Raw genomic sequence first — 21,209 nt, 5'->3', positions numbered from 1 at the left:
ACACAAACTCAGCACTGCAAAGTAACTGAGTATTTCTACTCAGTGTATCTTTTGTTCCACACGTGGAACCTAAAAACAGCTAGTTGAACTGAGCCAGTCACAGCTAAATGCCATGTCATGTAATATGGAGTTAACCAAACTTGTAAAAGTCATTAGCATAGCATTTTACCAACTTGGTTAGCTGAAATTCTATAGAAGGAAGATGATTGTGATGGTACATATATGTGATGTAAATAACTGATGTATTTGATAGTAAAACTGTTGTTTGTCCTTTGTTGTTGAAAATGACAAGACTCAGAGTTGGCATGTAAGTTTTGTTTGAACTGGTGGATCTGGATATTGTTGAGGAGGCCTATCTGAGCCAAGAATCCTCTTTGTAAGGCTTAAATGGGAAGGTGCTAAATTCAGGGTACTGACAGTTCTAATTTTGCAGGATGAACACGTCTCAGTAGCAACTGTTCTTTTCTTTTCAGCTGTTTGGGCCCCTGTGTGAATCAAACTGCTCCAGTTGTGTTAGTTTGAGTCAAGCAGCTCCCAGGAATCAATCCTTACTTTAAGATCTTTTAGAGATGCTTTTGAACAGTTCACAAACCTCTTTCTGTGTCTCTGCAACCTCATGCTTTCTCTTGACTGGGGAAAGATGCAAGATAGATACACAGACTACGGAAGAGGCATGATGTCAGTGTAATCAGATCTTATCAGAAAGAGCTCTCAGAGGAAATGAATGCAGCACCAAGAGACCAGGACCTATTGACATACATTACTAAAGAAACATCATCATCATCATCATCATTATATTGTTTTATGTCCAATTTCCCATGGTAGCATGAATTGGACAAATTTTTGAGGCAGTGTTTTATGGTCAGATGCCTTTTTTGTTGCTGATCCTTTTAGTTGTCTCTTGTGACACACAGGAATGTGGTGTATCTATTCTCAAACCACAATAAACACAAGAAATACATCACTATGAAAACATAATTATTAAATTGAAAAGGATCATGATTATGACATTAAGAGCTGGAATGATAACATGTCATCATAAGATTCACCATCATAACTGATAATAATTCTTCCAAGCCAAGAAATGAATTCGGCTTTTACTTCCTTTCCTGTAAGTTGTGATAGTTTCCTCCTGCTAAGAGATAAAAATGTAAAGAGGAACTATGGAGTCTGCAAGAGAGCAAAGTAATATAGATGTAACACAGATATTTCTCCGTCCGGGTTGCGGATCCGTGGAATAAGCTGCCGGATGAGATAGTGAAAATGCTGACGACCGCTCGGTTCAAAGTCTCCCTTGACCACAAGAGGCCTGAACTCTTTACATGAACACCACCCTGTACATAACTCCATGTCCCCCTACATGGCCTTGCTTTTAGCTTTTTGAGCCAAAAAATTAACTAACTAACTAACTAAAATTACACACAAAGCCAAGAATCTTATTACCATTACTGCATTGGTAATGACTGAGTCTTTGAGTTTATTTGTGTAATGTTCTTGATAGTAATAACAGAATTCCATTCCATCCATCTCTCTATTAAACTACAGTTAGGTTGGATCAAGTAAAATCAGAACATTTTTGTTCATAAAATATGAAGACACTAATGAAAAGTAGGAACTGCTTTGACCATGATAAGAGAAAATAATAAAACAATTTTCTTGTTTTGCAAGTTATTTGATGACCTCACCAGTGCTGGTAGCATATTAAAAAAAACAACCAATACATTCTGTAAAATGGTTGGCATTGTGAAGGGCATCCAGCCAGTGATACTGTGTCCAAGCTGAAACTGAGGCTCAACATGGCCCAGCAGCTCACCAGACCATGTCAAACTGTCCAACCCATGCCAGCATGGAAAATGGATGTTAAATGATGATGATGATGATGATCACTAATAACAGAGGTTGTAATCCCTAGTAGGTAACACTATTACATTTAATGTGTCATTAAATAAAAGAAGGCTAAAACATAAAAATAATGTCACAAAACAAAAAAAAAGACAGAATCATAATACTTACTCTCCATAGGAAACATATTTCGAAGATGGTACTGCATTATAGTACAAATATTTATATTCATCCATCCATACTTCAGCTGCTCGTCGAGTATTCCTGCAAGACCATGGCAGAACAAGTTCAATGAAGAAGTTCAAAGTAAAGAATCACAGACAAAAATACTCATTTAGCAACACCATCAACCACTCTACAATTCATTTCAATACAATTCAGTATGTTCTCACATGTAATCAAAAAAGGAATAAATTATAGCAAATAACATCAATGTGAATGTCTGTGGGTGACATTAAAGATAATGACAAAAATATTTTTTTTTTTCAAATTAAAAAATATCAACATATGTACAGGCATGGCTACGTAGTAAGAAGTTTGCTTCCCATCCCCATGGTTCCAGGTGATGTACCATTGTGTTGCACCTTAGGCAAGTGTCTTCTATTCTAGCCTTGGACCAACCAAAGCATTGCAAGAGGATTTGGTAGACACACAGAAACTGAAAGACATCTATCACACGTGTGTGTGTGCATGCATCTGTATTTGTGTTTGCACCCACACCACCACTTGACAACCAGTGCTGGTTTATTTATGTCCCCATAACTTAGTAGTTTGGCAAGAGACCAATAAAATAAGTACCCGGCAAATCAACCCCGATACTCATGTACTGGGGTTGGTTTGTCTTATGAGTGAAACAAGTAGAAGATAAAAGATGTATTATTTGGAAGTGTGAATTAATGTATTTCATTGATGAATGGGATTTATAATATTTATCGTTAATTGTCAGGAAGTTAGATTTACATCCTTATAAACTTGATAGAAAATTCATTGTCTGAATATATTCAAATTCAAATTGATCAAGGAGACAAACAGTACTTCCAAATGTTTGAACAATTACATTCTTGAACCAATTCTACAAAATCATTTTCCTTTCTTTTAGCTTTTCCTTGTTTCAGTCATTGGATTGTGGTCAGGCTGGAGTGTCAGCTTCAAGGGTTTCAGGCAAACAAATGGACCCTAGTATTTTTTTTAAAACCTGGTACTTATTCTATCAATCTTGAACAAGAATCACTCATTTCTATAATATCTGTACTCACCTTGCAAATACTGTTCCACTCCCTCCAGGGAATGTGTAAGGATGCTGTTTTCGGAAAACATGACCCACTCGACTGCATGGAGTAATCTCCAAACTACCATGACACAGCCAAACTCTGAATGAAATTTCTACAAAACAAAAGGAGTCAATAAATAGTATCTTGTCATCATTGCTTTGTAAAAAAATAAATTGTTTCTCAGTGAAAGAAATAAAAAAAAGAATGTAGGTATGACAGTGTAGAGAAGAAAGGATAGATTTATCATAATTGGAAATTTGCTGCCCTCTGCCATGGCTCCTCAAAGAGAGACAGACAAAAAGATGAGAGAGAAGTAACAGACACAAGCAAACTCTATTTTGTAGCAACAAGGTTGTGTGAGGTGAGATTAAGGACAAGGGAGGAAGAAATTGAAATGGGGAGAAATATTAATTTAACTTTGCCAAGTAAGTTAATAATTAGCATTTGATTGGAGATTTGCTACCATAGAATCTTTCTACAGGAATAATTCTCACAGAGAACTTAATCTCAAAAACATTAAATGCCTTAAAAATTTCCTTTTAAATACTTGTCCTAAAATTTTCTTTTTGATGCAAAATACAATTTCAAAAACCTCCTTTCAGATTCTTAACTTAAAAACCTTTCAAATTCTTGTCCAAAAAAAAAAAACCCCCGCTATGAAATTCTCCAAAAAGTATCCTTTCAAGTTGTTGCTCTATATATTTCCTTTCCAAAAGTTTTGTCCTAAAAAAATTCCTTTTCAAATGTTTGTTTTAGAAATCTAGTTTAAAATATTTAGCTTAAAATTTTCCTTTCAAATTCTCATCCTAAAATCTAGAATTCGGTCCCTAGGACTACTTTGAAATGCTTGAACCAAAAATTTATTTTTAAATGATTCTCCTAAAAATATCCTTTCAGAAGTTTGTCTTCAAATTATTTGAGAATATTTATCTTACAAATCTCTATTCAAATGCTTGGCCTAAACAATCTTTCAAATATTTGTTCCAGAAATATCTTTTGAAATGCTTGTCCTCAAAATCCTTGTTTTCAAATAAAATTGCTTGTCCTAAGAAAAAAAAAATCACCTATCAAATAGTAATCTGAAAAATTAATCATATCTTTTATTGGCAGCTAGACATTCTGCATGTAGCCATGATTTCATCAAAAAGCTGGCTTTCTTCATCTGAGATATGACTTATATTAAGAGTATATTTTACCCTGACTATGCAGATGTCATTCTGGAGAATATCAAGCCGAAAAGTCCAGCATGACTGACATGGTTCCATCTAGTCACTCTACGACTGTGAATTCTAAGCCTTGAACAAATATATCAGAAACAGTGATTAGCAACAATTTTGTAGTGCAGAAAAGATAAGGAATATAATTTCTTATGGAAAGAATGATCTTTTTCAGGTAATATTCCCAATTAATATGGTAGAAATTCATGAGTAGGTGAAATAAGGGAATGTAGAATAAAGTGTTCTGCTCAGAAACAACAAAATGACTGCAGATCTGAAAGCAAAACCTAAGAGCTAATTGGTAGTCCAATATCTTTTACATTTCTTCATCAAGTCTCTACACAATTTTACAACTATGTCTCTTTTATAATTACTATGACAGTCTCTAGTTTTCTAAAACTAACTGATGGTATACCACTTCTACTTAAACCCATTTTAGATACCAAACTCACCTCCTATCCTCAGCTCTATTTTGTCTCATTCCAAATTTTCAGTACTAAACATCTTTACCAATACTTCTCCCTCCAAACTACACTCCTATGTAACTTCCACTCCCTTTAATGTTTTCATTCCAATCAACGACTTGAAAGATGAACAAGCGGAAAAACAAATTAATCACACCCATATAACTCTGTCTCCTTATCTACAGGAGTCTCAAAGAATTAGTACAGAGGAGTGGCGGTGGGGTATACAAGGAGGTAGTTCTTGGGAAAGAAAATTGGTAAACTGCTTAGGATTGAGTTTGAAATGGAACAAAGTAGTGAAGAAAGAAAGCATATTGGGCACCTTAATACTTTTAATACCTCTCAGTCTGAGACAGCCCTTGGTACTAGGATATAATCTTCATATTTTAAAATTATCTAAATTAAAATTACCTATCAAAATTTCATGTTGATTAATGTTCTAAAAATCAGCTGAAAATGACAAATTATTTTATTACATTTTTCATTATTTACAAAATTAAATGAAATAAAGAGGATGTATTTTAAAAGAAATATGGCAACAAAAAGGTTAAATAGGTTTAAATGGAAGTGGTCCCTTCTAAGGAACAAGTCCAGGTAAGGTTCTTTTGTGGAAGACTGGCAGTCACCCATGCATATCAGCCGCCCAACTCCATGCCACCAATGTTATCCAAGGGAAATGAAAAGGCCAATACAGATTGGCACGAGTGACATCACAACTTATTTATACAGCTGAGTGAATTGATGCAGCGTGAAATAAAGTATCTTGCTTAAGAACACACCACACCGCCTGGTCTGGGAATCGAACTCACTATACCATCAGATAATTTAGAAGAGTAGAGATTGCTTTAATATTCATAAAAGAGACATAGATGGGATACAAGTTGACCATAGATTAACAGTTGCACTGTGTACAGATTAGATGTGCTAATATAAGTATAGATTGAAAGTGATGAGCTTTGCTCTATAATTCTTTGAAATTACCAGACAAAAGAATGAACTGAATGAAGAAAGAAAGATAGAATTATAAGAATATTCATTTTGTAATGATCAGTTGTTAGAATCTTTTGGCCCAAAGCAAACTGTCTGGGTCTTGACCCAATATATAACATGACATTATAAACAGCAATAACAATGGCTAAAAAAAAAAATTGCATACCAATATTTTCTCCTCCCCAAACATCCATTTTGGTATCGTATTTGCCAAGTTCATTGAACCAAGATTTGTCTATCGTAAATAATCCACCGGCAATAAGTGGAGTCCTTTAAAGACGAAGAGAAACCACATGTAAATACATCTATACATACATATAGCTATTTTTCATTCTATATTTCATATATACTGACATATAAGACACACACACATACACACACTTATATATGTACTTATATGTATGTATACATACAAGCTTACATGTCTCTCCATAAGTCTACAATGTAAAAGAATTTACATAAAACCCAAATACAGATGTATACACACACACTCATATATTAATGGTATAACCACTTACACACATAAACCAAAATGACATACCACTCATATACATTAACATACTCAAACACATCCACATAGCATGTACATGCACACACACACACACCACATATGCATATCTTAAAATTTTTAGTGAGTTATGTATGCAGAACTTGTCCACACACACACATATATATATATTTCATTATTACCCACAAGGGGCTAGACACAGAGGGGACAAACAAGGACAGACATAGGTATTAAGTCGATTACATCGACCCCAGTGCGGAACTGGTACTTAATTTATCGACCCTGAAAGGATGAAAGGCAAAGTCGACCTCGGCGGAATTTGAACTCGCAACGTAACGCAGACGAAATACCGCGAAGCATTTCGCCCGGCGTGCTAACGTTTCTGCCAGCTCGCCGCCACACACACATATATATATATATACACACACACACACACACACAAACAAACATACATATAGTAATTTCATAGACAGAAAAAACAGTCAACAGCCAGACTGGTTTCAACCCTAGAATTGGGATTTCATCATTGCATGTGTCAAAGGTCATAGAGCATAGCTAATAACTTCCTTTGCAATCATACACATTTATATAGAGAGGTGTACAGATAGACAGAAAGACAGACACGCATATTCTGAAAGGAAGACAGAAAGACTGAATGTATAGGCTGATAAAAAAAGATAGTGAGAGACAAGAAAAACAACAAAAATAAGTGAGGATGAAGAGAGGAAGGCAAGAATGAACAGATGAAAAAAGAGGAAAAATGATATATTACTTAATTGGAAGTGTTGGATTGGTCTCTCTCTTCCTAATTTCCTCTGAAGACATATAGTCCCATTTGAAGACTAAATTCCAGTCAAAACCTAGAAAATAACAAAGTAATTATTGGATATATTTCTTTGTATCAAAGATCAAACATTATTTTCAATAATTTAATTAGTTCTGTCTGACCTCCAAACATTCCTGTCACAAAACTGCAACAAATTACAAATCATTTATGTTGTATAACATTGGAGTCGATAAAAGAGCTTCTACATGGTTGCCTGACCTGATTTGACCTAGGGTTAAACAACATCAATAACAAATCATTTATAACAGTATTCCACACGTTATTGTAGGAGGATAACAAGTCAACAAAAGAGTATCTATATAATCAGGCAACCTGCTAGAAATAGCAGCTAAACCTCCCTCAAGTTACACTACTGTTATTTTACACAATAAATAGATACACTGGATAATGTAGTCCTATAATCCCTTGAAAAGACAGTATGGTCATGGTTGGAACACCTTTGATTATAAATAGGTGGCAAGCTGACAGAATCATTAGTATACAAGACAAAATGCTTTGTAGCATTTCTTCCAGTAAATTCTGCCGAGGTCTATTTTGTCTTTCATCCTTTTGGAGTCATTAAAATATGTACCAGTTGAGCACTGGGGTTGATGAAACCAACTAACTCCTTCTTTTAAAATTTCAGGCCTTATGCCTATAGTAGAAAGAATTATTATTATTACTACTATTATCATCATCATCAACATCAAGGTGGCGAGCTGGCAGAATCGTTAGTATGTCGGGCTAGCTGCTTAGCAGTATTTTACCTATCTCTATGTTCTGGGTTCAAATTCCACCAAGGTTGACTTTGCCTTTCATCATTTTGGGGTTGATAAATTAAGTACCAGTGAAACACAGGGCCAATGTAATTGACTAGTCCCCTTCCGCCAAATTTCAGGCCTTGTGCCTATAGTAGAAAGGATTATTATTATTATTATTATCATTATCATCATCAAGGTAGCAAACTAGCAGAATCATTAGCACGCCAGGCGAAATGTTTTGCGGCACTTTGCCTGTCTGCATGTTCTGAGTTCAAATTCCAGCAAGGTCAACTTTGACTTTCATCGTTTTGGGGTCGATAAATTAAGTACACACTGGGGTCAATGTCATCAACTAGTGCTCTGCCCCCAAATTTCAGGCCTTGTGCTTTTAAGACCCATCAAGCCGAGCAAAATTGCAGTCATGGCAGAGAGCGGTGTCACACAAATGGCACCCATGCTGGTGGCACATAAAAGCACTCATTACACTCTTGCAGTTATTGGCATTAGGCAGGGCATCCAGCCATAGAAAACCATGGCAAATCAGACTGGAGCCTGGCACAGCCTTCCAGTGTACCAACCCAGTCAAACCGTCCGACCCATGCCAGCATGGACAACAGACATTTGATGTTGATGATGATTATTAAAGCGGTGAGCTGGCAGTATAGTTAGCATGCCAGGCAACATGCATAGCAGCATTTCGTCCATCTTTACATTCTGAGTTCAAATTCTGCAGGGGTTTACATTGCCTTTCTTCCATTCAAGGTCAATAAAATAAGTACCAGTTGTGGGCTGGGGTTGATGTAATCTACTAGTTACCTTGCCTGAAATTACTGGCTTTGTGCCTTTAGTAGAAAGGATAATTATTATCATTATTATTAGAATGTTAGTGGTTGGGGAAAATGCTATACGATATTTACACCAAATCTTGTAAATTCGGTTAATTTTTCCTTTCAACCTTTCAGAGTCAATAAAACAAGTACAGTCAAGAACTGAGGTTGATGTACTCAACTAACCTCCTCCCCTATAATTTCAGGTCTTGTGCCTACAGTACAAAGGATTATCTATAAGCTTGATTACAGTTGATCAGATCTAAACAACCACAATGGTATCAATAACTCGTTTATAACAGTGGTTTTTTTTTTTGTTTTTGTACATCAGAGTGGCTGTGTGGTAAGTAGCTTGCTAACCAACCACATGGTTCCGGGTTCAGTCCCACTGCGTGGCGTCTTGGGCAAGTGTCTTCTGCTATAGCCCTGGCCGACCAATGCCTTGTGAGTGGTTTTGGTAGACGGAAACTGAAAGAAGCCTGTCGTATATATGTATGTATATATATATAGCAATAATAATTCTCTAAACGAGGTATAGACAGTAACTGCTCCATAACGTAAGGGACGTTAGCCATCCGAATGTGGCTAGGGACAGGGCAGGGCGGTGGGGGTGTTACTGATGCATTTAGCCCCAGCCATCACGGCGTCAGCCCTTCTGGTGACGTTGATGATCGCCTGGGGCTAAATGCATCAGTAACACCCCCACCGCCCTGCCCTGTCCCTAGCCACATTCGGATGGCTAACGTCCCTTATGTTATATCATCATCATCATCATCATTTAGCGTCCGTTTTCCATGCTAGCATGGGTTGGACGGTTCAACTGGGGTCTGGGGAGCCCGAAGGCTGCACCAGGCCAGTCAGATCTGGCAGTGTTTCTACAGCTGGATGCCCTTCCTAACGCCAACCACTCCGAGAGTGTAGTGGGTGATTTTATGTGCCACCGACACAGGTGCAGACGAGGCTGGCGAACGGCCACGCTCGGATGTGTTTTTATGTGCCACCGACACAGGTGCCAGATGAGGCTGGCAGACGGCCACGCTCGGATGGTGTTTTTATGTGCCACCGACACAGGTGCCAGATGAGGCTGGCGGACGGCCACGATCGGATGGTGTTTGTTACGTCCCCAAAGCACGGAGGCCAGTCTATGCGGTACTGGCTACGGCCACGTTCGGATGATTTTCTTGTGTGCCACCGGCACTGGTACCACAAAGATACAAATTCCATTGATGTTCATCTATGATTTGTTTTGATTTGATTTTCACTTGCCTCAACAGGTCTTCACAAGTGTCACAAGAAGGAAGGTATGCACAGGTGGACTGACTACGTCCCAGGTAGGGGCCACGGGTTATGGCCTGACTAGTCTTGCCGGGTCTTCGGATGGTGTTTTTATGTGCCACCGACACAGGTGCCAGATGAGGCTGGCGAACGGCCACGATCGGATGGTGTTTGTTACGTGCCCACAGCACGGAGGCCAGTCGATGCGGTACTGGCTACGGCCACGTTCGGATGGTTTTCTTGTGTGCCACCGGCACTGGTACCACAAAGATACAAATTCCATTGATGTTCATCTATTTTGATTTGATTTGATTTGATTTTCACTTGCCTCAACAGGTCTTCACAGGTCTTCACAAGTGTCACAGGAAGGAAGGAAGGTATGCACAGGGGACTGACTACGTCCCAAGTAGGGGCCACGGGTTATGGCCTGACTAGTCTTGCCGGGTCTTCGGTTGGTGTTTTTATGTGCACCGACACAGGTGCCAGATGAGGCTGGCGAACGGCCACGATCGGATGGTGTTTGTTATGTGCCCACGTCAGAGAGGCCAGTCGATGCGGTACTGGCTACGGCCACGTTCGGATGGTTTTCTTGTGTGCCAACGGTACTGGTACCACAAAGATACAAATTCCATTGATGTTCATCTATTTTGATTTGGTTTGATTTGATTTGATTTGATTTTCACTTGCCTCAACAGGTCTACACAAGTGTCACACACTTGCCTCAACAGGTCTTCACAAGTGTCATAAGTAGGTGTCACACACTTGCCTCAACAGGTCTTCACAAGTGTCATAAGTAGGAAGGTATGCACAGGTGGACTGACTACGTCGCCGGGTCTTCGGATGGTGTTTTTATGTGCCACCGACACAGGTGCCAGATGAGGCTGGCGAACGGCCACGATCAGATGGTGTTTGTTGTGCCCACAGCACGGAGGCCAGTCGATGCGGTACTGGCTACGGCCACGTTCGGATGGTTTTCTTGTGTGCCACCGGTACTGGAACCACAAAGATACAAATTCCATTGATGTTCATCTATTTTGATTTGGTTTGATTTGATTTTCACTTGCCTCAACAGGTCTTCACAAGTGTCACACACTTGCCTCAACAGGTCTCCACAAGTGTCACACACTTGCCTCTGCCTCAACAGGTCTTCACAAGTGTCACACACTTGCCTCAACAGGTCTTCACAAGTGTCATAAGAGGGAAGGTATGCACAGGTGGACTGACTACGTCGCCGGGTCTTCGGATGGTGTCTTTATGTGCCACCGACACAGGTGCCAGATATATATATATATTATATAAAAGGGCTTAGTAAAATAAATTACTTTGCCACATACTGAACTCATTAGAAATAGCAGCTAAAAAAATTTTTTTTAAACTATTTCTAATACTTTGAATTCGCCTTAAATGGTCCCTTTGCATACTGAATACTTGGTGAAATTGATTAATAATTAATTAATTTTACCCTCAATTGTTGAAATTATATATATATATAATATATATATATATAAATATATATATATATATATATATATATATATATATATATATATGTATGTGTGTCTGTGTTTGTCCCCCTAGCATTGCTTGACAACCGATGCTGGTGTGTTTATGTCCCCGTCACTTAGCGGTTCGGCAAAAGAGACTGATAGAATAAGTACTAGGCTTACAAAGAATAAGTCCTGGGGTCAACTTGCTCGACTAAAGGCGGTGCTCCAGCATGGCTGCAGTCAAATGAGTGAAACAATTAAAAGAGTAAAGAGTAAAGAGTATAGCAAGATAACAAGGAACCTTTTATCCTTTATTTTTCACTTGTTTCAAACTGGTACTTATTCTATTAGTCTCTAATGCTGAATCCCTAAGCTACATGGATGTAAACGAACAGACACCAGTTGTCAAGTGGTGGTGAGGGGCAAACACAAAGACACACACACACACATACATATGTGAAATAGACTTCTTTCAGTTTCTGTAAGTCAAATCCACTTACAAGGTTTTGGTTGACCCAGGGCTATAGAAGAAAACACTTGCCCAAGTGTCATGCAGTTGGACTGAACTCAGAATTCCATGCTCACATCTGTAACCCCATAAACCCCCAACCTATAAGGATTCAGGCTAAGCATTAGGGGCTAGTAAACTGTAAGTCTTGTATCATCATGTTTGTCCAGCCTTTATTTCCCTTTATGATTGTAGGATGTGATTTGACAAAAAGAACAAGCAGCTATTTCTAAATTTCTTGTACTGTAAGGCCCTCTTATTGGATCATGATGATTCATTTATACACCTAAAGAGATGAAAAGTAAAAAATTACAAAGAAAGAAGTTAGTTTAAGAATATAATACCAGTGCATGAATTAAGCTGTATGGTGACTTCTAACAATCTATTTTTCTAAGTTGTTAACAGCTAGTAGGAAAAAGAAATGTTTTACCTTCTGTGTATTTCAATTGTTTACTGTTTCTTAGGCTAACCCCATTTCTTAAACTACTCTAAATTTATGAAAATAAAAAGTAGTCATGTGTGACACAATAATACAGTTGTCATATTCATACTTTATTTTTTATTATAAATCTTAGGAACAATAGTGCTGGTTAAAGATTTTAAATGGGCCAATCACTGGTTTACAGCACTTCCAGTGCAAAGCATGACAAGGGAGTGTCACTAAATTTTCAGTTTTTTTATCAATGTTTATAGTTTTCATTGATATGCTTATATATATATATATTATATATATATATATAATCATCATCATCGTTTAATGTCCGCTTTCCATGCTAGCATGGGTTGGACGGTTCAACTGGGGTCTGGGGAGCCCGAAGGCTGCACCAGGCCAGTCAGATCTGGCAGTGTTTCTACATCTGGATGCCTTTCCTAACGCCAACCACTCAAGTTCAGGATTTGAGTGAATCAGGTACCTGAATAGCAAAACATCAAGTTCAGCTCAAAGAAATAGCAATTGTGTATAAAACAAAATTACAGGAACACATACATACATACCAAAGTACAGATGAGTTAATATTCCAGTTGCATATATGATCACAAGTGCCAAAATGAATATACTACAAATTTTAAGGCTGTACCTAAAACACATTCTTTGACTGAAGCTAGCAAGGGAACCATGAATTGGCACATATGTTGATTTTTGGAATGCTTTTTTAAAATGTTTAATTCGTGTATATTCACCTGATAAAAACAATTTTTTTTCAAATGATGTAATAACTCCGTTCGTCAATAAAAACAAAGCTTGTTTGGAACAGCTATAGCAAATGAACCAATATCCATCTGTTGTTATTTGTTTCTATATATATTATCATCATCATCATCATTTAACATCCATCTTCCATGCTGGCATAGGTTGGGTAGTGTGACAGGAGGTGATAAGCCAAGGTACTGAACAAAACTCCACTGTCTGCTTTGCTCTTCTCACCAACTTTACAGAGTGGAGTGGGTGGATGAGATGCAGTTTGGATTTATGCTGGACAGAAACATGACTGATGCTATATTCCTTGTTAGACAACTGCAGGAGAAATATTTAGCCAAAAATAAACTCTGTACTTGGCTTTTGTTGACAGGGTCCCCTGTTCCTTTATCTGGTAGTCAATGGAAAAGCTGGGATAGATGGGTGTTAGTGAGAGCAGTACAAGCCATGTACAGGGATACTGCCAATAAGGTGACAGTTGGTAACAAGTATAGCAATGAATTCAGTGTACAGGTAGGAGTTCACTAAGGCTCAGTTCTCAGTCCCCTCTTGTTAATCTAAGTCCTCCAGGTCTTAACAGAGGAATTCAAGATCAGCTGTCCCTGGGAGCTCCTCTATGCTGATGACCTTATTTTTATAGCTGAATCACTACCTGACTTAGTGAAGGAATTTCAGGTGAGGAAACAAGACCTGGAATCTAAGGGCCTTAGAGTTAATTTAGCAAAAATCAAAGTTCTCATAAGTAGGAAAACAAACAAATTCATAACACCCTTCTGGGAGATGGCTCTGCTCAATATGTAAGAAGCATGTTGGTAGAAACTCCATATGTTGTACTCAGTGCAGGCTTTGGACACATAAGGGGTGTAGCAGTATTACAAGAAGGTTAACAGAGAAAATAGTCTTTGTATGTGGCAAATGTGCAGGTACAATAAGCACTAAAAATGAGCAGACAATAGACTCCCTCAAATGCTCAGGGGGATCATTAAAAGCAGGCTAACTTCTGCTACCTAGGAGACCAAGTTAGTTCTGAAAGTGTGGTTGCTAGAATAAGAACAATCTGGGCGAAGTTCAGAGAGCTTCTACCTTTGTTGGTGACTAAGGGCCTCACCCTCAGAATGAAAAGCATATTGTATGATGCCTATGTATATAAACTATGTTACAAGACAGTGAAACATGGGCTTTGACCACAGAGGATTTGCGAAGGCTTGAAAGAAATGAAGCTAGCTTGCTCCACTGGATGAGTAATGCCAGTGTGCATACATGGCAGAGTGAAAATGATTTATGAGAAAAATTGGGTATAAGAGGCATCAGATGCTGTGTGCAAGAGAGAAAACTGCACTGGTTTGGTCATATGATGCATATGGATAAGGACAGGTGCGTAAAGAAGTGCTGAGCTCTAATTGTGGGGGTACCTGTGAAAGATATAGACTCAGGAAGATGTGGGATGAAGTGGTGAGAAATGGTCTTCGGATGTTGGGTCTCACTGAGAAAATGACAAGGACCAGAAGACGTGGTCATTTGCTGTACTTGATAAGACATGTGAAGCTAAGTATGTGTCTCCCACACATACAGGTTTATCCTTTCAGGTGCCAGTGCCATATAAAAAGCACCCACGCCAGTACTGCATATATGCAACTGTGCAGGTGACATGTAAGAAGGACCCTGCACACTGTGTTAAGTAGTTGGCATTAGAAAGGGCATCCAGCTGCAGAGACCATACCACAACAGACAATTGGTGTCAGGACAGGTCCCTGTTAGCCAGCTCCATGTCAAACTGTCCAACCAATGCCAGTAGGGAAAGTGGGTGTTAAACAATAATGGTGATGATGTATATATATGCCTCCATCTTCTGGCTTATTTTCTCTAAGAAAATGATAAAGCAACTACTCTGTCTATCTGTCTGTGTGTGCGTGTATGTGTCTGGTATTGGAGAATCAATTTTTGCTTCAGCTTTGAGAATGGGGTGATCACCTTCTTTTATAGCTGGTTGACTAGTTTCTTGTCACTAAGGTCATGTGACAGAAGAAAGAAATTTTTTTTTTTTATAAAGTTAGAGGGTTTGTGACCAGTGATATAGATATTCATACACTTATGGATATTCATATATCAATGATATTATTACTTATTTTCTCTGTCATCACCCACACACGCATTATTATTATTTTTTTTTACAAGCTTCCACAGTTTCAGAATATTCTATTCTATTCACAAGACATTAGTTAAATCAAAGCTACAACCAAAGACATTTTCAGAAGGAGATGCACAGTGTGGTCAGACCTGGAACTATTTGACAGCAAAGGTCACTTCTTGACCACACAAGCATGCTTGCACCTATACTAGGGACATAAATTATACAATGTTCAAAGTGGGATAGTGTAGTTTCAAGAGGACTTAGCTGCTATATATAGCAGGTCAAACACATTCAGTATGTGACTGGACAAAGGATGTAAACATTGGAGAAAACTGATGCTCTTCAAACGAAGTCCTTTGCGCTGAGCTACAAACACTCTCTTATGACGCTATCAGAGATGCAGTGAACCACCGTTGGACAATGGGAAAACTTCCATTAAAAAAAAAAAAAAAATCCAGTCAAAGTTGCCTCCCTTGTATATTTCACAACGTGGACTAAAATGCTGACTCTAAATCTACATGTAAACCCCTTTTCATCATTATCATCAATCCCAACATTTGTCTTCCATACTGGTATGGGTTGGAAGATTCAACAGTATTTGATGAGTCAAGAGGACTGCATCACCAATGTCTGCTTTGGTATGGAGTTTATATGATTGGATGCCCTTTCTAAAGTCAACTACTTTACAGAGTGCATTTGATGCATTTTTCATTGCACCATCACCGGTGAGTTTGCTAAGTAGCAAATAAGATCTGCCTTGACTGAGTAGCACTATAGTAAAGTCAGAAGAAATAGGCTTTTACACAAGAAATTAACAAACATAAGCAAAAAAGAATTACTCTTTAGATTAATCTCTTAAATCTTTTGATGCCAGCCCAGCTGAAACTGCCTCAGGCTCTGTAGTACAAATAAATGTCTTGTTTTCAAAAGTTCTGAATTAAAATCTTCCACCAAACCTTAGTCATAATTTATGTTCCTAATACTAGCTTAATGAAAACTAAGTTATTTTACCAAATTCTTTGCAATATTTAAAATTAATTGAAAGAAACACAGAACATCTCAACAGAAATATGGTAACGAAAGGGTTAATGCATTTTACACAAATTGTTTTAATATGTAGCTTTGTGTAGCAACAAATTTTTAGTGATTTTTGTTTTCATGCAACTAGTCATGTCTAACTTGTAGATCACTCAATGTATGAAAGTGCTAAACTATTTATTTAACCAACTAAAACAGCAAAATTTCTCTGCCATTCTAGAATAGTCAAAAGTCCACATCTCACTCAAATATTCCATTTACAGCCTGGTCGTTATGGCTGGATGCCCTTTTTACAAACCAACCACTTTACTGAGAACAATCTATACACTTTATTGCAGCACCAGCACTAGAGAGGTTGCTATACCCTCAACAAGACTAAACTTTTCTCTCAACCTGTGCTACTTCTGCTCATTTGCCAAACCTTTTCAGCACTCTCCCATTTTTTCACTCTTCTCCACTCTCACCATCATTTTCTCAGTTTCACCACCTCAACATTCATCTTTATCTCCCTTTTTGCTCCTCCTCCACCACAATATCTCCACTCCTCTCATAACCTGCAATGTCTCTCCTTCTCTCCTCAGCCTCTCCAAATCCTCTACCCCCTCATCTCTTTCACCTCCCACACAAATTTACCTCTTCAGCCTGGGATAGCAGTGGATCATCCCTAACACCCCACTCCATCACCTCCCTACCCTTTCCCTCTCTCTCTCTTCCCTACTACCACACTCCACAATAATAAATCCATCACTTTCATCCAGTCTTCATCTAAAATCAACCTCTCTCTCACTTCTTTCAATGCAGCAGTTCTTTAGTCCTGCCAATTACAAGGTGACCACATGAGTGTTGGTGCTACAAAAATGCACTAAGTGCACTCTGTAAGGTTGTTGACAATGGGAATGGTGTCGAGCCATAAAAGCCATGCTGAAACTGAGAAACTAGTGCACAATAGTCATTCTAATGTAGCAGGGCTTGTAAAACTCTCCAATCCAGACCATCATAGAAATCAGTAATAAAATGATGATGATGACGATGACTACAATGATGGTGATGATGATGAGTTAGAGACAGTACTAGATACCATGGTATCAGCACCAGTGAGGTCACCTTGAATTTGTAAGACTAAAATGCCCTTGCTAATCTACATTGTATGCATTCACTCAAGGCAACCAAGATAGCAGAGGATGAGGAGTGAAAGATGACAGAAAAATGAGGATGAGAGAATGAAGGCAGCAACAACATGATGGTAGAAGCAGTGGATTAGGGTGGCATTTTTGGTAAAAACCAGAAAGAAAAATGTTATTTTTATTCTTATTTTAAGATGTGAACATGTTGGGAGAGTTTCTGAACATAATGGGATAGTTTCTGAAATACCAAAGTCAACACTACAAATAATCGATCAAACAAATAAACAAAACAAAAAAAAAACCCAGAGGTATCTAATTTCTTAGCGCCTGGATAGGCTGGATGTTTGAGGTGTGAAATATGATATAGGTTACACAGTAAATGAATGGCTGGATGGAGTGGGGTGATAGACGTTAAATAATTGTATTATTTCATTACCTCAAGGCCATAAGCTGGCAGAAATGTTAGCACACTGGGCAAAATGCTTAGCAGCATTTCATCCGTCTTCAGGTTCTGAGTTCAAATTCTGCTGAGGTCAACTTTGCTTTTCATCATTTCAGGGTCAATAAAATAAGTACCAGTGGAGCACTGGGGTTGATGTAATTGACTAGCCCCCTTCCCTAAAATTTCAGGTCTTGTGCCTATAGTAGAAAGGATTATTTCATTACCTCCTTTGATTTCAGATGCAGCACCTATATATTCAAAATTGTCCATGTTGATAACATCAATGATTGGGCTAACAACTCGAGATCTGTCCTGAAAAATAAAATATCAGACACTCAATTCACCATTTCTATAGAGCATGCCATAGTGTTATCATCCTCAGCTATGGAAAAAGGGACGTATTATATACATAGAGAGAGAGAGGGAGAGAGAGAGAGAGAGAGAGAGAGAGAGAGACAGACAGACAGACAGACAGACAGACAGACAGACAGAAAATAATGTAAATCTTGGATATGCAATAGTTGTGAAAGCAGCTTAGAAGATCAAGTAAATAGCCTTTGAAGATGGAAAAAAGTGTTCAGTTCAATCCTTTGTAGTGGCTTGCTGACCACTATATATATATATTATATATATATATATATATATATATATATATATATAATATATATTATATACATATTGCTCAGAGCGTGATCATTACCAGCGTCACCTTACTGGCACTTGTGCCTGTGCTAGTAGGGTGCCAAGAGCACCATCTGAGTGTAATCATTGCCAGAGCAGCCAACTGGCTTCCGTGCCAGTGGCACGTAAAAGGGCATCATTCGAGCGGGATCATTACCAAAGTCGCCTTACTGGCACCTGTGCTGGTGGCATGTGTACAAAGATTCGAGCGAGGTCATTGCCAGTACCGCCTGACTGGCCCCCATGCTGGTGGCACGTAAAAAGCACCCACTACACTCTCGGAGTGGTTGGCGTTAGGAAGGGTATCCAGCTGTAGAAACTCTGCCAAATTAAGATTGGAGCCTGGTGCAGTCATCTGGTTCGCCAGCCCTCAGTCAAATTCGTCCAACCCATGCTAGCATGGAAAGCAGATGTTAAACGATGATGATGATGATGATCTTTATATATGTATATATATTGCTGAACAATATGCTGCCTGTTCAACCAAGTGAAATCATAGTCATGGCTGATGAGTTCTGCTTGATTGGCATTTGTGCCAAAGGCACATAAACAGTACCATTCGAGCGTGGACAATACCAATGCCACCTGACTGGCACCCATACTGGTGGCACAATAAATGCATCATTTGAGCATGAACAATGCCAGTGCTGCCTGGGTGGCACCCATGCCAGTGGCACATAAAAAGTACCATTCAAGCGTGGCCAATGCCAGTGCCTCCTAACTGGCTCCCGCCCCAGTAGCACATAAAAGCACCCACTATACACTCAGAGTGGTTGGCATTAGGAAGGGCATCCAACTGTAGAAACCATGCCAAATCAGATTGGAGCCTGGTATAGCCTCCCAGCTAGCCAGTTCTCAGTCAAGCCATACAATCCATGCCAGCATGGAACGTGGATGTTAAACAACGATGATAATGATCATCATCATCTTTTAACGTCCATTTTCTCACACATATATGAGGACATTTTTTTATAAACAACTTAGAAGCACTAAGTAACATATCCCAAAAACAAACAAGGTAATTTTCTATTTCATTACTGATTTTCATCAATGAACCATGACCATGCTTAGACAAATCAATGCAAGAGCATTTTTTAAAGTCTGGTACTTATTCTGTCAGTCACTTTTGCCAAACCACCAAGTTACAGGGATGTAAACAAACCAACATTAGTTGTGAAGTGGTGGAGAGGACAAACACAAAAACATACAATTACACACACACATATATAAATATTTTATAATTATATACATAATTATAATAAGGGCTTGGCTTGCACCTCACCACGCACTGAAAAATAGATGTCAAAAGACACTACTACCACCATAAATTCTCTGAGAAAAACACATGGCCTATGTGTAGTGTGTTTTTCTCGGAGAATTTATGGTGGCAATGGTGTTTTTTGACGTCTATTTTTCAGTGCGTGGTGAGGCGCAAGCCAAGCCTTTGTTATAATTATGTATATAATTATAAAATATTTATATTAATTTACCTACGAGGTTTTATTTTCATGCTGACTACTTGGTAAAACTCATTTATGATTTTACCCTTTATTATTATTATTATATATATATATATATATATATATATATAGCTGACAGGCTTCCACACACTTTCTGCCTACCAAATTCACTCACAAGGTATTGGTTGGCCCAAGGTTATAGTAGGAGACTCTTGCCCAAGGTGCCACATAGTGAGACTGAACTTGAAAACAGGTAATTGCAAAGCAAACCTTCATAACTACACAGCTATGATCAAATTCACATTGATACTTATCTCAGCTTAGTATACATTTTTCTATTGCTATTTATCTAACTGCTAAATTACAAGAAAGAAAGGGATACAAAATATCACCAGATTTAAAGCAATGTACACACAAGCACAGGAACATGAAAATATACATATATGTATGCACTATTTTATAAAAACCTGTTGTTGCTACTAACAATAGTAAAAACATAATGTGAACATATACAAGACTTGAAATGTGTCAGTCAACCATTGTTACACTGTTACTATATATATATATATATATCTATATATATATACTACCTGAATAGCCCGTCATATATAAATTTTTGTTTATTCCTTGTCAGACCATGCCTTCCCTGTCTGTTCAAATGTTTCACATGACTTTATTCATTAAAAGTTATTAAAACTTCAGAAGTTCTTACAACTTTGGTCATAGTAATGCTTTGCTTTTGTTTAAGAAAAATTCCTCCTCCTAATGATTTTGCTTCCATTTTGTGATAGATAGCTATCATGCAAAAAATACCAACTTCCAAATCCTGTCTTCTAAGGTAAAAATGATTAAACTTTAAACTTCAGTAACATTTTCTGTAATTTCTCTGGAACAAATAAATAACAAAATCGGATTTTACATGGAAAATACCAAATTTGAAAATTTTGACATAATTTTCAGTTTATGTAGGACTATACTAGTTTTCATGTCCTTTATTTCTAACACAGTGTATATTGTCCAATGTTTCCATTATTTTTTCAGACATGGGAACTACAGTTTCTAACAGAGGTTCTCAAAGTGGGTGGTATTGCCTCCTTGAGGATGATGGAAAGATGTGGGGTGGTATTGAAGAAAAGTGAGGTGATAATGGGGTAGCTAA

General features: G+C 38.1%; 1 protein-coding gene across 1 annotated transcript in view; it reads right to left on the bottom strand.

Annotated features, from left to right (window-relative positions):
• The window catches only part of LOC115213375 (polypeptide N-acetylgalactosaminyltransferase 2), a 158,698-nt gene that overhangs the window by 13,095 nt on the left and 124,394 nt on the right, over positions 1-21,209 (bottom strand). Inside the window, exons 7-11 of the mRNA XM_029782320.2 lie at positions 18,134-18,221; positions 7,065-7,152; positions 5,951-6,054; positions 3,099-3,225; positions 2,014-2,106 (exon numbers count right to left, since the gene is read on the bottom strand). Coding sequence (XP_029638180.1) covers positions 2,014-2,106; positions 3,099-3,225; positions 5,951-6,054; positions 7,065-7,152; positions 18,134-18,221 — 500 coding nt within the window. The remainder of the gene's footprint in view (positions 1-2,013; positions 2,107-3,098; positions 3,226-5,950; positions 6,055-7,064; positions 7,153-18,133; positions 18,222-21,209) is intronic.

Source organism: Octopus sinensis, linkage group LG6 (assembly GCF_006345805.1).
Source record: "Octopus sinensis linkage group LG6, ASM634580v1, whole genome shotgun sequence".
Classification (NCBI taxonomy): domain Eukaryota; kingdom Metazoa; phylum Mollusca; class Cephalopoda; order Octopoda; family Octopodidae; genus Octopus; species Octopus sinensis.
This window is presented reverse-complemented; position numbering and strand designations above follow the sequence as displayed.